This window comes from Passer montanus, unplaced genomic scaffold (assembly GCF_014805655.1).
Source record: "Passer montanus isolate IOZ18808 unplaced genomic scaffold, ASM1480565v1 scaffold22, whole genome shotgun sequence".
In the NCBI taxonomy this organism is placed as follows: domain Eukaryota; kingdom Metazoa; phylum Chordata; class Aves; order Passeriformes; family Passeridae; genus Passer; species Passer montanus.
The window spans coordinates 10,082,501-10,103,105 of NW_024366815.1; the positions used below are offsets into that span (position 1 = coordinate 10,082,501).

Here is a 20,605-nt window from a genome sequence, read left to right on the forward strand (position 1 = left end):
CAACACAGTGCTTTCTGATAATCCTATAAAAGACAACTATACAATAAAGATTGGGTTTTTCCTGCATGAAGAAAATGGAGTCTTGGCTGACTTATTATTTTTCTTTTGATTCTGAATTGACAGCTGGGCCATGCCCTAAAAAAGCAGCAAAAGATTATACCAATGTAAGCCTAAATTCCCAGTTCCCAGTGTTTTTGTGTCCATGCAGCCTGGTCTCAGCACACTCTTTGCAGAAGAGGCAGGAGTGGCATTACTTCAGGAAGATAGCAGCTTCTGTTGCTACTTTGGTGAAGGACCAGACAGTTCATTGAAACAATTCTACAACAGTGTTTTTGCGCAAAATTAAGTCCCTAGAGATTATTAAATGCCGAAATATTAATGGAGAGGTGTATTCAGGATGGTGAGAATGGTACTCAGGAAGCCCAAAGGGAAGGATTTGTTCAGAAAAAGCATGGGTCAGGGAAATAAAAACAAGAGAATGCCAGAGGACAGAAACTAAGTGAAGCAAAAAGGGGAGGTTTTTTATTTAGAATGTTAAAAAACGACTTAACTTGCTTTAGTGTGGGAGTGACTGTTATGCTTTGGGCCAGGAGAAGAGTGGAGGTTGTAAATGCATGTGTAATGTGTGCTGCCGGTGAGGTGAGTGCTGCAGATGTGAAGGTGATGCTGCCCAGGGCTGCCAACTGCTCTGTGAACTCCTGAGTGCTGCACCTCACCTGAGCTGCAGCTAGTCTCTTCCTCCACTGTGAGACAGTACAGGGATTTGCTGTTACCTTCTGTGATGCTTCCCTGTAGTCTCCCTTCCTACTAAATCTTAAATAGGTGTGAATGTTTAGGTAGCCTTTGTAATAGAAGAAATATTAAAAGTATACATTTGTTAATCTCACTGTTAGCTGAGATAATTTGGGATATCATTCAAGGTTTTTCTTTCTTTCTGTCCCTCTGCAGGCCCTAGAAGGCTTAGACTAAAAATCTCTTATTTTTTTGTTTTTGGAAAACTGTCAAATTGTGGCTGAAGTGGCTAAAACAAAAAGCTGAAGCAATCAACTGAGCAGAAAACTAAAGGGGATTTGTTGTGGCATGAATAGCTTTAGAAAGAAAAAAAATGCAAGGCAGAGAAGGCTGAGACTGAAGCATGTATGCTGATGGTGCTGCATTTTACCTTGAGCAAGGTGCCCAGCAGCAGCGTATGCACAACTGCTCCGGGACGATCACTGATGCTTTGGGAGCTGCACATAGTCCTAGGGGGTGGCTCGTGGCAGGTGGAGCAAAGGATTACTTCTTCATAGTGTGGACTTCCTTGCAGGAGGGTGTGCAAGGAGCAGTTTCTTTGGATTCATGTTGCTTAGAAACCTCGGTTCTTGGTACTTGAGGGCAAAGCATGGATGTGAAATCAGTGTGCCACTTGTGTCTTGATCCTTTTGTGTCAGTGCATGGCTCTCCTGCTCTTCAAGTTGCTCTTCTGTACTGTGCTTAGGAAAGAGGCCATAAAAAATTGCAGTGCAGTATATATTTTAGAGAAGAATTCTTATTCCTATTGAAGATTTACTGGATTTGTCTTACTCTGCGGGGGCTTACTTCTTTTGGGTCTTGCACTGGAGAAGTCAATGCAAAAGCATCTTAAGCTCAACAGTCTTTGTAAGTAGCTCTTTCTAATTAATGGTTTGTGTTGTTCCAGGCAGTTTAATTTTAGTTGGACTACCACCTGATTGTTGCCTCTAAAAAATGAGTATCAGAACACAATTTCAAAGGGCTTAATTTCAGCGTTGAGATGTCTGATGTTCTATCAGCCTAGAAGGGGGGACAAATAAGCCTTTGTGAAATGCACCTAAGAGGCCTTTAGCACATGTGAGAATCTTCTGGTATTGGAATTATCTGTTCTCAGGGAGAGAGAGTCTAAGTGATGTGGCTTTTCTGAGAGGTCCTGTTTACTTACCACTCAATTTTCTGTTCACTTTGCTTTTCACTTGGGTGCTGACTGTCCCATTAGAGTCTCTACTGGAGGATCAGCTCTGAGCCACTTCACACTGTGTGGCTTACCATCACCTTCTATTTATCACCTAATTTTTTTCAACCATCTTCTTCCTACCTTTCTCTATATGACTAAGTGCAGGGATGAAAATACATTCTGGAATTTTTTTCCACCAGTTAATAAGTGATCACCTTGTGTTTGCTTTCTAGGCCGAATTCACCAAGCTATGGTAACATCTCTAAATGAAGATAATGAAAGTGTAACTGTTGAATGGATTGAAAATGGGGATACTAAAGGGAAAGAGGTAAGCTTATTTATTTAGGACTTAAAAAAACCCCCCTGTAATCTATGTGAATATTACTTGAAATTTGTGCTGGAAACAAAAATGAGACATACATCTTAATTTACTCCATGATTCTTTGCTTACAGGCTTGTTTTGTGCAGAAAGTGTTGAGCACATTGTTTTCTGTTGTAAATATGAATTCCTGAGCTCTGTGTCATATCTTTTAGGCAGTTGTTTTCCTCTATTGATTTTGAACCAAGCTACAAATGCTGGCTCTGTTATCCAGTTTTTACAAGTAGAAAAATCAAATTTTTAAGAGGGAGAATGATACACAATTCAGACAGGAAACTACAAGGAGAGCTAAACTAGAAATTTTCTCATGTTTGTATTCTTGAGGAATTTAACTGCCAGTTTGTTTGCTTATTCACTTATTTTTGGCAGCAATTTTCCAGCCTTGCTTTCCTTATGAAACTGCGTCTTTTTGTGTAACATTTTCCTACCACATTTTCCTTTAAATTTTGGACCATGTTAGCCAGTTTCATTTTGGAGAAGCATATCAGAAATAATTGCACTTTACAGGGTTTTGTGCAAACACAGGGAAAAAAAAAGTCTTGAAAATGTCCTGGAGATTTCATCAGCTGAAGACACAGAGAATCTATACAGCACTGAGGTCTTTGAAAGCTTCAGCAAAGAGAAATAGAAGTCTATAGAGACCAAAGCTCATCAGCATTTGTACAAAATCATATTTTTAAGATCCTGTCCCTCTTCCCTTACATTTTACAGCAGTTTGACTGTCAGTAATACTTTTAAAGAAAAAACCCCATGATAAATTTAACATGGTTTCAGCTATGTTTTTTTTTTTTTGGACCTTTACAATTTATTTCTTTTGCACTGTCTGGGAAATTTAAGATAACAGATCTTCTTTTTATGTTCCAGAATGTCTTATATATTTTGGAGTAATTGTCAAATTACCATAGTAATACTAGCTATTTCTCTTTTAGTTTGATCACCTTACAAAATTTTATTATCTACTGGTTATTTTTAATTCGTCCCTTTACTGAATGATGTGTTTTCAAATAATACAAAGACCAAAGATTCATCTATTTTTATTGAACAGAAAAGAATTCAGATCTTAGCATGAACAAATTGTGGGGTAAAACCACTTAATATAATTACTGTTTATTGTCAAACATAACAGGGGATAAAGAGAGGATTTATGTCAAGTGTCATTAATGTGTTTTATGCTCTTTTTCACAGATTGATTTAGAGAGCATATTTTCACTTAACCCAGATCTTGCACCTGATGAAGATATTGAGCCTAGCCCAGAGACACTACCACCCCCTGCTTCATCGGCCAAAGTAAACAAAATTGTGAAGGTTGGTAATATCTATGCAATATGTTCTTGGTAACTTTACAGCTCTATACATGATGTTATGCTAGAGTTTTTAACTTAACTTCTGTGTTTGTGTTGTTATTTCATAACACTGTTCTTTTCTTTTTCCTGTGGTGAATAGGGATTTCTAAATTATTTTAAGAGGAGCTTTGGCAGAGAGAGAAATGGGAACTAATGTTGGTATACTGAATGTCTTAATGAAGGATAAAGAAAATATTTTTGAGTTTTCTGAAACATTACAGAGAGTTCAATCAGCCTTCACCCCTTCACTTTTCCTGCTGGTATTTGCAATCAAATCTCCTTTGTTGATGCTGTGTTATTTTTATTCACTGGAAAGAAGCAAGAGGTGGGGCTGCAGTTTGTGCTTTCAATAATTTGGTGATCAAATAAGAGAGACTTCTTTCTTTATAGAGTCGACGAACTGTGTTACCATCTAAGAATGACCCTCCTGCCAGAGATAATAGAGGTAAAAGTTATCTCTTTCCATTTCAATGAAGGAAAAAATATGGTAATATTTTAACCTCCTGTTTATCTAGTATTCCTTAATAGTTTGCATTTCTCATTTGGTATGTAGGCCTGTGACATGTAAAAGATATGGTATATAATTTCTAAAATTATTCCTATGTATATTTAGGAATTAATACTATACAAATAATATTTATATGCAAATTTAAGCAATATATAATTATAAAAGTTAAGCTGCAGTAACTGATAGTGCAAAAATTTGAATATAATTAATTATGAAATGGTAAATCATGCATGGACTTTTCATATGCAAGTGTCCTCAGCTTATTTGAAGGTTTCAATATACACTAAGTAGTGTGCTTTGAATTCTTAAAATTTTCGAATTTTTAACTATTTTTGTTAAGAACCTGTTGTTTTGTAGCAGTCTGTGTGTGAACAGTCATAAGAATATAAGAATACTTAAGTTCTACAGACTTTTTTATCATTCTACAGTTAATAGTGAAAAAAGCTGAAAAAAAATCTCTGAAGTATCACAGGAGAATAGATGAAAAGTATGTATTGGAGGAATATAGATACCATGCATCTACAACTTGTGGAAGAATAGCTACTGCTTACTGTTTTCATTTCCTCCCCTATGTTGAACTTAACTGACTTGTACTGATGATGATGATGATGATGATGATTCTTCCAAACATTAATCTACTAACATTTCTTCAGACTAGATTCCAGTCCAGCTGTTTAAACTTGGAAAACAAGTAGGTTTGCAAGTAATCAGACTTTTCTGATGTGGACCACTTTTGCCTTCTGCCATTTGGCTCGGGGTATTAAGCAGATTGAAAATACAAGAGTGCTTTGAGGTTTTTTCCCTATTTATTGTGGTTTAAATATGAGATGTCTTACTGATGGAGTATCCTCACATCCATACATTTTGTCATTTGTAGTAAATTATCTGTTTAATATGAAGTAGCCCTGTAACCTGCACTTTAATGGGTACCTTGCCTCTTACCATTCACTGTTGGCCTAAATATTTTTCTTTTTGGCCTTATAATTTAGGTTTTCTCAGCACACTGTCTTATTTTATCTAATCAATTGATATTGCAAGCTAGATCTCCTATGATGTGTGGAACGATGGCATTTATCTTGTCCATTCTATTCAAAACTTGTTTCTGTAGTTGTTTTCCGTGTTGTACAGTGTGCTGGCCTTTGCTGGAGTGTCATGTCTGGCTACTGATCAAAACTGATACCTTCACTTTAGTACTCTTCTGACACACTCTGCTGGAAGTGTGCAGGAAATGGGCCAGCTGAAGCAGAGCTGGTCGGAGCAACTATTTGAAATACAATTTAAAGCATTCAGCTCTGTCACACAGGCTTGCATGCTCACCACTCCCACTGCGTTCACTGGAAAAAGACATCACAGCATTTTCAGAAGCTGGCATTCTTAGCACATATACATATGGTTGATGCTTTGTGTGAGTTGATGCAAATTTTGACTCCATGTTTCAGAAGGCTGATTTATTATATTATTATATATATTATATTAAAATGATACATTAAAACTATACTAAAAGAATAGAGAGAAAAGGATTTATCAGAAGGCTAGAAAGAACAGGAATGGAATGATAACAAAGGCTTGTGACTCCCAGAGAGTCCGAACCAGCTGACTGTGGCCGTTAATTAGAAACAACTAACATGCACCAATCACAGATGCACCTGTTAGTAAACAATGTCCAGACCACATTCCACAGCCATCATATAGTTAATTGTTTACATTTCTTTTCTGAGGCTTCTCAGCTAGAATAGGAGAAAAATCCTAGCAAAGGATTTTTCATAAAATACCATGGCTACATATAAAATCAATGCATAAGACGTATTGATTGTATCTGTATCCCTTCTGGTATAGAGGCAAAAAGACTTGTTTCTTCCATTTACAGATTGTGCTGCACTTCACTGGCCCTAATTTCTTTTGCTTTGCTCCTCTGGTGATCATCGGCTTAATGGGGTTGGGGCATTTTGTACGGTCTAGAGAATGTGAAACAGCAGGGCTTCTTTTTTTCTTACTAGTTTTCTGGGTATAATTACAGTATAAATAAAATTGAAGCACTTTATGCTTCAGGACTGCATATCTCCAAGAAAATGATTCATTCTGTGCATACAGTAAGTGTGCATAGATGCGGCATTGGTACTTAATCATGTTGTACAGCACTAGGATGAAAAAGTCTGCATACCAGATGTTTTTATTAATAGACTTTCCATGAGTATGGCTCCTCCCATCCACAGTAAATTACTGTGTTTAGAAAGGGGCCTCATTTTATCTCATCTTAACAAAGCATTTCAGAAATGGGTAGAAAGGTTACTTCTCCATGTCCAGATGAGCTTTTTGCTTTTCCTTTGCAGTGGTTGGTTCTGCACGTGCACGACCTACTCAGCTTCCCGAGCAGTCTTCCTCCTCTCAACAGAATGGTAGTGTTTCAGATATATCTCCAGTTCAAGCTGCAAAAAAGGAATTTGGACCCCCTTGTATGTAAACCGTGTATCAAGGACTCATTCATTCTGGGCATTACATGTACATTCTCTTGGATTATGTTGTTATCCATTAATGACAAATGATCTACATGTTCAGTTGTCTGTGAACTTCCTTGAGGAGCTATTCAGAAAGCTGTGGCTAAACATATGTGTTTTTTTGTCATAATTTTTCTAGTATTTGGAATTTGTTTTTCCTTTGTTTTCTTTTAAGCATGGTGGTATTGTTTAGCACTTTTTTTCCCCAAATTTTTTAAAATTTGTCTGGGCTTACTTTTAATTCAAACCAAGAGATCACATGTATCTGTCCACATATTTTTTCAAGATCATATATTTTTGTTTCTGTAATTATTGTCCCATTCTCATGGCATTTTTGTAATAAATTTTATGCATTTTAGAAATTTAAATATCATAATGATTCTATACTAATCAGATTTGCTTGAAAATCTAGTTGATAGTTGATGCATTCTAATTATTGATACATTAATTTAATTGAACTTTGCAGTGTAAATATGGAAAGTATTTTTAAATTGCATCTTTTTCTTTAAGCACGTAGAAAATCTAACTGTGTAAAAGAGGTTGAAAAATTGCAAGAGAAGCGTGAAAAACGAAGGTTACAGCAGCAGGAACTTAGAGAAAAGAGAGCTCAGGTCAGTATTTTTAGCTCAACTGAAAATCATACATCAGCAAAAGAAATCTGTTTTCTTCAGTCTTTAATAATTTTTATTAACTGTGATAATCTTGATATTAAGTGTCAAATTTGTCAAGATTTGACAAATATTTTGTTGTTTGGTAGGATTACTCTTGTAACTACTACTTTAGATGGTTTTCCCCCTCATTTTCCTCCTACAGAAATCATTACTTTCAATTGCTGTCTTGATGCATGTTCTTTAGAGAACAACTACTGATCATAGCTATTTCTTACGGAGAATGTATTTTTGACAATAACCAGCCTTTTGACTTTCAGAGAGATCTGTTATTCTATGGGAGGCAATACAACATTATGATAAATTGTTCATTATAATCTTTGATGCTTTATAGATCTATTTGAGGCTCAAGTTTTAACAGTGACTTCTAATATTTCTTTCTTTAAATTAGTCTGTACATTTGTAATTTCATCATGCAAGCAACTTGCTAGCCAGTTGTTAGAAACTTGTGTAAAATGAATGAAGTTGCTAATGCTTTGAGAAAAATCTCCTAGTATGAAATAATTTTCTGTCACAATGGTGTAAAAGCTTTAGCAAAGCTAGGAGTGTAATCTTGTTGGCAGCTGTGTGCGTATGTGTTAGTTTCTAAAGAGATAGTACCAGTCTACTGCTGACCTGAGAATTACCACCATCAAGTAAATCATTCATACAATTTACTTTTCATGGTTTAATGATGTTTCCAAGTTGACCTAAAATCACCTATGTTAAATTTGTGGTTTATAATTTACATCTGTTTACACAAAACATTATTATCTCTTTATGTGTGAGGAATGACCATTTTTAGCTTTATATATTAAAATACTTTGAAGTGGTGTTACTTGTAAAATTTTATTGCTCCTGTGAACATTCCTCTTGCATCTCAGTCTTAAACTTTTGTGTGGGGAAATTGTTGGGAAATGCAGCAATAATTCACCAAGCACTGACTTCTAGTATGCAAGACCGTTAAACAGGGCTTGAAGAATATTAGGTAAATCCTTTCTCCATGATAAACAATACTCTTTTCTGAATTTTATAGAGAAATATTTTGTGAAGACTTACTGTCAGTAGTTTTAAGTTCAGTGTAGTGAGAGTGAATGACATCAAGGTACAGTCAGCTTTTGATCATTAGGACATAGTTTTTTCTGAGGTGAGGATTGGATGTGTCACAAGTGCAAAGAATGAGCTGGCTCCCTTTCAGTTTAGTAACCCAAATCCAGTGCTTTCTGAGTGCCTACACTGTGCCCATAGCCAGCTGGGATTCAGAAATTTTATATCAAGTGGGGATAGTCATGCAAAACTTAGTAGGGTCTGAGCACCAGAGCTGGCTATATTTGGCATCAGCAGCATGTCCTGAAGTGTTGTGAAAAAGGTATGTGCAGGGAGAAATGACAGGAAGGTGTTTAATCAGTTTTGCAGAAAACAGGGTAGGCTCAGGCTCGGCTTATTGGTGCTCCATGTGTGGCCTCTTACATGTCCATTCACTCTGGTACTGATTGCTCCAGGTTTAAGGATGGGTTATATTCTGTGTCTGTGTCGGGGGGCCAGCTATCCTGGCTGTTTTGACTGCCTTGCTTGTGGGGTGGGGTGAGGACCAAAAAAGGACTTTGCTGTGTAAGTGCTGCTCAGGAGTAGCTAAAACATCCATGTATTATCAGCACTGTTTCCAGTGCAAATCCAAAACAGAGCTGCATACCACATTCTTCCATGGGGAAGATTAACTCTGTCCCAGCCAAAACCATCACAGCCTGGAGTATCCTTGGGATTACTTCTGCTTTGCTGAGGGTCTGGGAAGAATTTACAATGCATCCAAATATACGTGTAAATTAACACAGGACCAATAGTTAGGACCAAGCTACTTTAACTGGCTTGTATCCAGCATGATTATGTTTAGAGCAACTGGGGTTCCTGCACTGTCCTCTGAGGTGTGTGTTGTACTTGTCTAGTGGAGTATCTGTGCATCTGTCAGAGTGCCATACCTTAGCTACATCAGAGTGGAAAAAGGCATTACTTACATTAACCTTGCAAGAGACATTTCTGGTGTTTTGCAGAAAAGAAAGATTTCAGTTAATGAGTATTTTTTCCAGAGATAATTAATTAAGGCCTTTTCTGGAAACAAAAAGCATAGTAGAAATTCTATTGCTTACTCTTTCCTAGGATGTTGATGCTACAAACCCAAATTATGAAATCATGTGTATGATAAGAGATTTCAGGGGAAGTCTGGATTATAGACCACTGACAACTGCAGATCCTGTAAGTATGCCAGCAACATGGAAATAGCTTATCCTTCTGTGTTTTGCTGTGTGTTTTAATTTTTTCCCATGTATGCTTCCGCCTGTTAATGCAAAAAATGTGTATTTTAATATATATTAATATTTAATATAACATGGGTTTATTTTTCCAGTAACTTGTTGATACTGAAATGAGTAGGTTTTGGAAGTCCTACTTTACTAAACTATTATTAAATTATTTAAATATCTTTTTACTATTAAATAATGCCAGTTTATACTAACTACTCACTCAGCCTTTGTATGGTAAATTTTCCTGGGATGCTAAGGGATATGCACACAAAACCATGAAACTTATTTGAAGAACTGTCTTCAACATAATGATTACTATTTGATATTTGAAGGTGATGTAGTTTTTTGGTTTGCAGCCAAGTCAGAGGAGTGGAATCCTTAAATGATCAAGACTCAAATTCTGTGGAAATCAGAAAATGTGACAATTTCTGTCAGTAACATATTTACCCATTAAAACTAGATTTGCTTGCATAGTCCAATGGTACCTGTTGATCTATTGGATTAGATCACTGTCTGTGGGGAGTTTTGTTAATATATGGTTCTCTCTTTTGGGTTCTTGGCTACTGTGCAGGCACAAGGGGTTTTTATATGTTCAGATGACTCACTGTCTTGGAAATTTCTCTTTGGTTAAATAATCAACCAACCATTTAATCTGAAAAGAGAAGTCAAATAAAGTTAAATACTTTGTAACTGGAATTGGGATATAGTTCACTGAAAGACTTTTCTTTGCAGATTGATGAGCACAGGATTTGTGTTTGTGTACGAAAACGACCACTCAATAAGAAAGGTATGTTTGTTGAAGATTTTGTTCATTTGTTTATCTGAAAAGCTGCTTCTGATAGTAATATTATTTGTGTTAAACAACTCTAGAAATACTCATCAAAGGTGAAGCTCTTATATTAGACAATATGTGTGATGAACCTAGAAAATTCATAGACTTGTCATAAACTGGGGAGAAAAATAGTTTACCTGCCATAATGTTATGTATTAGGAGCTACATAATTATGTATTATTTATGAGGCACAGGAAGAGTGCGATTTTTATCCCAAGGTCATCTAGGATGTATTTAGTTGATTTGGAAATGAATTCTACTGCGATCTCTTCACTATTGTCACATTGTATTAGGATCACTGTTATTTTGAAGCATCCTTCAAGTGATCTCCTGAGCAGAGAGTTACACAGTGAAAACTCATACATGTCATACATTTTTGTATATATATATATTTATATTTCTGAGTGATCTTGAATCAGACATCAAGGAGGTATCTTATGACACAGTTGTTGCCTGAGCTTGTCCAAGACATCCTCACAAGGCTAGTGGACTGCAGGCAAACAGAAGACTTGTTCACCCTGGAGTTGTTGCTCAGGGCTGGCAAAGTTACTCTGGAGCATATCAAATGCCACTAAAAAATGTTAGGTAATAAAAGAACTCCTTAATGACTTTTATTTTATGTGATGAGTGTTTAAACTATTTTTCTTACTGCCTGCTCATCAGAATAGAGTCTGTATTCAATAAAAAACCAAAACCAAACCACAAAAAACTGTTCAGCTTTCAATTCTAGTTTAATTGAAATTTTAACTTCCTAGGAAGCTCTTTTACTTTCAGTGGGAATTTAGGAACACAAATGCTTACTGGATTGCAGCCTGTCTGAATCCAGAGCTGCAAGGTGTTTCTTTCCTTCTCTTTCTCTTATATTTTGTTCAGCTGAAGGACTCAAAAGAGCATCAGTCTGCTGCTGACACAACATGGGATGCCATTTATTGTTTTTGTTCTGTCAGAAGTACACATTTAGGATTATCTGAAACATACCCAGAGGAAAATGGGAGAAATGTGTTCCCTTTCCCATACATAGGTTGATAGCAGTATATTGTTAGATTTTTGTCTTGTTTATCCCTTTCACATTGCTGCTTTGATTTTTCTTTTCATTTTTACTTTTACTGTTGGGAAAAATGTGATTTTCTACCTGTGCTGGACATGAAATCACAGTAAATGAAAACAAGTTGTTATGGGACATGAGTTGGGATTCAGAAGTAGGATTCTATTTTGTGAAATCTAATTAGTGGTATTAGTGGTTGGGAGGTATTAAAAAAGTAGATCAGAGGTGTTTGTAGAAATATGGATGTCTAAGTAAAAATGAGGTTGATGCTTAAAGCTGTTCTGCATTTTTAAGAATAAACAGTAGTAAAAAATATTTTAACTAAATAATCTATGTAGGGATGATAATCTAGTACCCACATGATACAATCTCCTGAAAACACTCAGTTCACAAGAAACAGTATTATTAAAAAATAGGGAAGTATAAAAGAGTTAAAGATGCTAGACTGTAATCCTATGATCAGAAAAAATAAAAGTAATTTGTCATCTCAAAAATGCAGAATTATCACCAAAAACATTAAGTATTCTCAGCATCAGTTGTTCTGTGGATTGACAGGAAGTAGGTGTTCAGAGTGACATTTTGAGATATTAGTTCAGTGACATGTGTTTATAATTCTGAAATGTATGATGAGTTTCAGAGACATTATTCCAAATTTTTGTCAGCAGAGAATGCAGGTTCCCATACCAAATAGATGGGAGGAAGTAAATGTCTTACTCCAATCAATTTTTTAAGAAAAATCCTCTTCTGATTGGTTAAACTAAAAGGTTTTTACTGCAAAGAATTGTCCATCATACATTTCTTTTTGTTCGCTGTTCCTTACTTTTTATCTGTGATTGCTGCAGAATAATTGCATTTCATTTTATTGCAGTGCAGTTGAAAAATTCATTCTACATTGCCTGGAATGTGTGTTTCCATTGGTGTCTAATGTAGTGCAGTGGTAACCATTGTACTGTTTGATCAGGATGTTAATTCATGAAAAGGTTTCTATCTGGTTATATAAAGTCACATCAAATTCTTGAACTGCATCCCTTAAGAAATTTTACAAAGAAATGCAAGTAGGACACATTAGTGAATCCTGGCTGTATACACAAAGGGTCTTTATTTTTGTGCATACTATGGATCACTGGATTCTCTATTTTGCAGATTCATATACCATACATGAATTAGCAGTAAATTGCAGTGTGGTGTAGTAATTATGATCTAGGATCTCACTGTTGAAGTCACAGTGATAGGAACGATTACTATAATTTTCAGCTTATTCTGCTTACAAGATAATCTTTAGAAAGGATTTTACTTTAGAGGAATTATATATTAAAGATATGTACTATAGATTCCAGGAGGAATGCACAAATGAAAATGTTTCTGAGGAATGAAAGCAAAATTTAAAGAAAATATCAAGATAAAATTTTAAAATACAATGTGGTATCATAAAGAGGTTAATTTCTTTGTGTTTTCAAGTTTGACAGTCTATGCAATATAGTACTACCATCTACTTTTTCCACTAGAGAAGATATTTATAAAAACTCAAAGGATATGGCAGTGAGCTGTAGAAGACTATATAATCACTGAGGAATAAGACCTGAAGTCCATGAAAAGTGTTAGAGAAGGCATAGCAAGTTACAATGATAGTGCTGTAATTAATGTTCATAGTCTTCAGTCTAAACAGCTTTGTACCTCCCTTTAATTTCTAGCAATTGGTAGGATAGGGTGACTAGACTTGCAAAATGAAATCTCTTGCTTAGCAGATTACTATCTAGGCATCGGAAGCCCAAATCCATTGCAGTGTTGTTACTTGGAGGAGCTGTGTTATCTGAGATGTTATGAGAGTGTGAACAATGGGAAAATGTAAAAAATAATGATGTATTGTTAGTTAAATATATATTTCACTTATTTTATAGAAACTTTAATGAAAGACCTTGATGTAATAACAATTCCTAGTAAAGATGTTGTGATGGTACATGAACCAAAACAAAAGGTGGATTTAACAAGGTACCTAGAAAACCAAACTTTTCGTTTTGATTATGCCTTTGATGACACGGCTCCTAATGAAATGGTTTACAGGTATGTGTATATGCTTCTTTTTGGTGAATCTTTTTTCTCATGTTTTTTTCCATACTAATAACTGTTACACTTACACTGGTCTTAGACTTTATTCCTATTCTCTGTGTTACCAGATGGTATATTGCTACCTCCATTCTTTTACCTGTTTACTTTTGTTTAAACTCTTTATCCCTAATTTTTCACCTGCAATGTCATTTGCACCTCTGTTGATCTTAGTCCTACTCTCAGTCCTCCTCCAAGCCCTGCTGCATTCCAGGCTCTAGCAAATATCACCTGCCTCCTCAGCTGCTGATTACTTGAGCCATGTAATCAGTTCTCCATTTGCTTCCAGGTTATTGTCTTATTATTAAGTGTGTGTTTCTCAGCACCTGAGAAACCTGAGTCATGGCTTTTGGTTATCAGGAATCCTGAAGGAAAAAGAGAGCCCTAGCACCCAAGAGCTTGCAGTCTGAATACAGGATAATTAAGAGATGGAAACCAATCAGTAGAGGGTGAGAAAAGAGTACAAATAAAGTGAGACAGTGTATATTGTAGTATTGCCGAGATGCCTGAGCTAACTTATCTTCTGGAAGCAATCTGGCTGATGTAATGTGGAAGTGTATAGAGCTAAGTTCATCTTGCTGAAAATGCCAAATCTTTCTAATTTAAAAACAAACAGCAGCAAAGACCCATATTTTCTTTTAAGCCAAAGATGTTTGGATCTCCATTTTGTTCTTTGCTCTTCTGTTTCAGTTCCAGTGTTGGTATGGAATAATTCACACAGCATTTTTAAAAGCATGTTCAGAAGTAGGTATTTCCCTTGAACAAGTCACTAAATAAAGTATATACGGTAGTGGGCAAGGTTAGATGCTGACATAATATTGGTCAGAATCTTAGCATGCATCTAAATAACTATGAAACTTTTTGCAGGAAATGTTGGTATTAAAAAGGGATTTGGTGAAGATATAATTTTTCTTATGTTTGGCTGCCATAGTCTTAAAAAGTATTGACAGATAAATATCTTATTTCTTGTTTTTAATCCACAACTAGAAAGTTAAGGTTAGGATCATGCCCCGATTGATAGTGGATAGCGGAATAATTCTTAAAAGGTTGTGAAAATAAACACTTCTATCTTATGCTTGTTATAATTAGAGAAGGGGGTGAAAGGAAAATCTTATAAAACTAATACTAACAAAAGAGTTGTGTCCTTGGAGATTTCTGTCTTTGTTGGTTGTCTGCTGGCAGCATCTTTCCTTTCCTTGATGCTAAAGAGCTGTGGGAGAGCCAGCTGGTTGACGATGCATGAAGTAATTATCTTGCTTGACAATCCATTCTTCTAATCTCCTTTCTTCCTTTATTTATCTGTGTGAACATGGTGTTTAATGTGAGGGTGGTTTTGGTATACAATGTTGATGAGTTTTGTACTCAGTTTTTTCAGAGTTTTTATTAGTTATGTAATACATTAATGGCAATATAGGAATATGTTTTAAGATTATTGTATTCAAACTGAAACAGTACATCTCTAGTCTTTCTTCTTCTCCCTCATATGGTACAATAATGATCATTACTTGAAGGGCAATCTGTTTTAAGGTCTTCCATAATAACAGAAATAAGAGCAAGATAGGTGTCATCAGGTGCTCTCATCAGAGCCTCAGGATCATACTGAGGAAAAAAATATTGTGTCAAGATGTTCCAGTTTTCTCCAATAAGCTAAATTTGGTGTATATCTATGCTGAAAAAATGTTCAGTCCAAGGCAGAAAGATACCTATTCTATTATTATTACTTCTACTACCATTATTATTACCATTATTACTATTGTTATTATTTTGTTTAACCTGTATTTTAAGTATTTTTTATTCACAAATCACAACACAGAGTTGCAAATCTTTGTTAATATTAAAAAACATTCACTAGTTGGAATGGTTATGCCATATGAGTTTTAAAGAAGAACCAGTTCAGGTTTCTGAAAGATTAGGATTGCAAATAAAATTTCTAGTAAAAGTAAAGTTGGACTCTTTAACGTAGTCTCATTTGGAGCTGTGTAAACCTTTATGAAAACATTTAAAGATATATTTGTATTTTTTCTTACTTTAAAATAGATATATATAATTCCCTTTTTAATAAATCAGCGAAATAAACAGTTTCAAATCCAATCAAACAGAAGTAATGGAGTGTGCTTCTAAGGGGAATAGACTTCGTGAATTTTTCAATTTTTATATATAGAAAGAACAAACATCGAAATATGGGAATGTCTTCTTGAGAAGACAGAAGGCATATACTTAGAAAAAGCAAAGCAAGAAAGACTAAGGCTGTTCAGGAATAATTTGGTGTATTCTTGATGAAAATTAATGATTCAGCTAGATGTAGATTCTTTACATAACCCTGTGTTGCTGCTGAATGGCTCAGTTTTGCCCAAATTATTTTTGTAAGTGATCTTGTGTTTGAAAGCAGAATGAAAGAAGGTTGTAGCATCTCAGTATTTCTGTAGTTAATATTTTCCTGTATTGGTTACTACTAGGTTATTTATTTGTAAATAACTGGAAAAAGTTTAGAACGAGTTTTGCAGAGAGAATCATCTCCACATGTAACTCTCCATCAGTTTACCCTTTGCTTTTGGAGTTTACAATGAAATAATGGTGATAAGCAGCTGAAGTACGAGCAGTAACTCTGTGTTTCTTAAAATAAAATCAATTATCTAAAAAAAGAAATGATACTTCAAATAATACTTTTGACATAGCAGGTAGTACCTCTTAGATAAGTAAATTTTTTCGTTCTTAAAAGCTTGGTTATCCATTGTCTTGAGCCCTTTCTTAATATATGCATGTTGTCAAAAACTGAGATGTGCAATGTTGTTTTGACCTCTTGTTTTTCAAATTTCATCTTGGAAGTTGATTTGCAGAGGAAAATAACTACAGAAGAAATTTACTATTGATAAAACTCCTATCTGCTACACTGTCCTACTTTAATCTCATTATTCTGGCACGTTCAGGGAGCTCCCGACTCTGTTTAGTAAACTGTGGGGTGTTGGATCATTAAAACAAGGAAATCACTGTTTTAGGGTTTAAAGAAGGATATTGTTGTTGCAAAACAAATGAGAGAGATCTCGTAGCTTGTGATGGTTTGGAAAATTTGAATACCTTAGAGCCTGTATTACTTCAGAAATTAATGTATAAATGTCCTTTGACCTGTCAAGGTACAGGATCAATTTTATCACTTCTGCCTTTAGCATTTTAATTTTGCTTAGGGTAGTGGCATCTTAAAGTACTCCAGTTTTTTAAGTACAGATTTTTTTGCATTTAAGGTTTACAGCTCGACCACTAGTGGAGACCATATTTGAAAGGGGAATGGCCACTTGTTTTGCATATGGACAAACAGGCAGTGGGAAAACCCATGTAAGTAGTTCTTCTACAAGTCAGCAACACTCTTTTTTTACATGAGACATTTACATGAGTTCTAATAAATAAGAAATGTGTAAGCTATAGTTCTGTGATTTTTATGATGCTCTTCTTTTTTGTCTTTGCTATTTTTTTTTTTAAATTTAGACTATGGGTGGTGACTTTTCAGGAAAGAACCAAGATTGTTCTAAAGGCATATATGCACTAGCAGGTGAGACTTCATTGATCATCTTTGATCAGTTGGCTTTGGGCAGATCAGTTGAGATCAATAAATTTTCTACTCTTTGTCATACAAATATAACAGTTTACTTACTTTGCATTGCCGTGGAGCTTTGGTAACATCAAAACTTGTCCCTAGATAGGTGTCCTTTACACAGTAATGTAAATATGGACTACTAAACAAAAATGCAGTAACAGATTTAAGTTTATTTAAGTTTATCATTTTGGGGTCTTCTGCATCTTCCAGTGTAATGTGGCAGTTTAGATTGCGTTGTTCTAGGCTTGGTTGATTGACCCTGTCATTCTTGCAAAATGCCTTGTGCTGTAAAATAGACCGTTACACATGAATGAATCTTCACTAAATAAAAACACACGATGAGATTTCTTTTTATTCTGGAAATGTATTCACAGCTCGAGATGTCTTTTTAATGCTAAAGAAGCCAAACTATAAGAAGTTAGAACTTCAAGTGTATGCAACATTTTTTGAGATCTACAGTGGTAAGGTAAGTACCTGGTCTTTTTCTAAGAAAGGAGGAGTTTTTCAAAATTTTTAGTTTTGAGCTGGTCCCATAAAAGATTTTTTCCCCTCTTTGTATTAAAAGCTCTATTTCAAAGAAATTTTACATTTCCCTTCCAATCATGTATTTCCATTGAATGTCTTGCATTATTTGAAAGGGAATTGGAAACAAGATTTTTTTTAAAACTCCTCTTTTTAACTGTTCTGTTTTCCTCCTTCCCTAAGGTTTTTGACTTGTTGAACAGGAAGACAAAATTAAGAGTGTTAGAAGATGGTAAACAGCAAGTCCAGGTGGTGGGATTACAGGAGCGAGAAGTCAAATGTGTTGAAGATGTTCTTAAGCTTATTGAAGTAGGCAACAGCTGCAGGTATCTTCTATAGCTTACACCAGTTTTTCATAGTATATTGAAAAATCAGAAGATTTTTTTGGGGTATCTTTGTAGTGATGCCTTTCCACATGGAAGTGCGTTTTTGATTATGTTGTCTGCAAGTAAAGAATCTACCTATGTTTTAAATAGAGACATTTAGAGTTTCCCTGTCTCCTAGAGAGAAATAACTGATTGTTCAAGAAGATGTGAATTGCATGCATTATGTAAGCAGCTTACTGACTTAAATTCACATAATTCAAAAACTGGAATGCTGCCAGGTTCTTCATCTTTAAAAGGCCTTGATGCATACTGACAGAGGTTAAGCACAATTTTTTTTTTTTAAGACTTCAGCTTCATTGTTTTTAAAATTAGCCTTGAGCATGGACTGCTGCATGATCAGATAAAAATGCCATCAGCATTTTTCATGTAAGCTCTCTGATAATCTGAAATATATGAAGATCTGATTTTATAAGGGAGGCAAAATGTTACTAATCTTCCATTTCCATTCAAGGAGATGGAAGAAGAGGCATAACTGTACAGTGTATAGCCAGTTATTAGTGTTCTATGTCTAGTGCCCACAAGAGTGCTAGACATTCTGTCAACATGGAAGAAAATATGGGAATCTGCCCTGAAAACTTACTTCATTGTGAGGTTAGTGTTTAACATGATGGTCCTCTACTGGTTAATGTCTTTCTCTGCTTGTCTCTTGTTTAAAGGACATCTGGCCAGACATCTGCAAATGCGCACTCATCTCGAAGCCATGCAGTGTTTCAGATTATTCTCAGAAGGAAAGGGAAATTGCATGGTAAATTTTCTCTGATTGATTTGGCTGGCAATGAAAGAGGAGCAGATACTTCGAGTGCAGATAGGCAGACACGACTGGAAGGTGCAGAAATTAACAAGAGCCTTTTAGCACTCAAGGTAACTGATATGTTTCTATTGCCTTGAAGTAGGTGAAAGCCTACATATAACAGCAATGACAAGTAAAATTAGTGTGTTTGCAGGTTTTGCTTGTCTACATTGTCTATTGATATGACAGGTAAAAACCAATTTATTAATTTTTCCTCTACACGCAAGAGGGAACACTTAGTAAGTCCCAAGTAGAAACAATGCAGAAACATGGTGCTATCAATTTACCTGTAGTTTTTGTAAAATAAAATCAAAACACAGCAAAACAACCAACCAACCAACTGAAAAACAAAACAAAACACCTAAACAAACAAGAAAACACCCCAAAAAATGAAGTTCACTGAAAGTCCCCATTGGTTGAATGGTTGAATTTATATATATTTCTGATATTATATATCTGATATATACCTAAATATATATATACCTAAAATAGGAAGGCAAATGACTTCGGTACTCAAGATATGAAATACTAACAAGAAGTACTCTTACTGATCTCACTATTTATTTCTTTTTTAAAATAAAAAATAATTCTATACTGACAACATATTTACTGCTGTTATATTGACTAAAGCAAAACAACAACAGAATGTCCAGAAAAAATTAGCAAATAATTAAAATAAACCTTGAAAGGTGAAATCCATTTTTGTCAACCCTTCTTCGTAGCAAATTGTCTGATACAGTCACTTACTTATTTTCATACATCCTATAGAGGACATATAAACACAGCTAAGAAATACTACTTAAATATTCATCTGTGGTTTTTGTTTGATGTTTTATAGTGATTAAAAGAGGCTCAGTGTAAATAGGGCAAGTAATTTTTTGAAACTGGAGAAATGGTAGTTTTGAATGTCTTAGAATTTGTCTCTGGTTTTGGTTAGTTTTGCTTAGATTTACTACTCTCAGCACCAACAGTGGTTTTATATAAAAAAATCTGAACCCCAAGATCTGTGTGGTTACCTTTTTATTCCCAGTATAAACTCAGGAGAAGAATGGTATCTGACTAAACAGATCTCACAACACACCATAAAATAGTGATCTATAATGTGTCATTACAAAATTATATGGCATGTTGAAAAATTGGAAGTAGCGATTCCAAAACTGGTCTATTCTGCTTTAACGTCAAAGTAAGCAATGCGGGGACCATTGGGTTGATGCTACTACTCATTTCCAAATGTAACTGAATAAAGCTATTTTGTTTTGAGGGTTTGGTTTAAGGGTTTTTTTTTCAGTTTATTTATTTTATACTGGATGGTGCTCATATAGCATATTTGGTTAATTTTTATACAACTTTTCTTTTTAATTGTAACAAAATGTTCTGCTGCTGCTGTACTAGTGATTTTCATCCAAATTATTCAGGGAAGGGGGAAATAAAAATAAATGGACGTCTTGCAGGGATCTAAAAGGTGGTACAAAGCCATAAACCTTTCTCAATTACATGTTTGCTGTTTTTCATCTATCCAAAAACATTACAAAACCTTTTCCATTTGTATTTAGAAGCCATGAACTTACTTTCAAGTTTTAGTTAAACTAATACATTCTGACAAAGTGGTCTTTGTTGATAATCCAAGATTTGCTCTTTCCATCTGGATATCAGTCCTGTCTTAACCTGCTCAGGATTTTGGCACAGGAATTAGTTTCTGTAATGTCTCTACCTGGGAGTAG

The 20,605-nt window shown here is 35.1% G+C and overlaps 1 protein-coding gene across 7 annotated transcripts in view; it reads left to right on the forward strand.

Annotated features, from left to right (window-relative positions):
• The window catches only part of KIF2A (kinesin family member 2A), a 59,881-nt gene that overhangs the window by 21,949 nt on the left and 17,327 nt on the right, over positions 1-20,605 (forward strand). For 4 of the 7 annotated variants that reach the window (XM_039709957.1, XM_039709959.1, XM_039709954.1 and 1 more), the window contains exons 2-14: positions 2,182-2,276; positions 3,513-3,632; positions 4,061-4,115; positions 6,509-6,631; positions 7,184-7,284; positions 9,475-9,570; positions 10,350-10,404; positions 13,393-13,555; positions 16,837-16,927; positions 17,078-17,141; positions 17,561-17,652; positions 17,892-18,034; positions 18,751-18,955. In XM_039709957.1, the coding sequence (XP_039565891.1) occupies positions 2,182-2,276; positions 3,513-3,632; positions 4,061-4,115; positions 6,509-6,631; positions 7,184-7,284; positions 9,475-9,570; positions 10,350-10,404; positions 13,393-13,555; positions 16,837-16,927; positions 17,078-17,141; positions 17,561-17,652; positions 17,892-18,034; positions 18,751-18,955 (1,403 nt within the window). The remainder of the gene's footprint in view (positions 1-2,181; positions 2,277-3,512; positions 3,633-4,060; positions 4,116-6,508; positions 6,632-7,183; positions 7,285-9,474; positions 9,571-10,349; positions 10,405-13,392; positions 13,556-16,836; positions 16,928-17,077; positions 17,142-17,560; positions 17,653-17,891; positions 18,035-18,750; positions 18,956-20,605) is intronic. The other 3 variants (XM_039709961.1, XM_039709955.1, XM_039709958.1) reach the window with 1 other exon arrangement.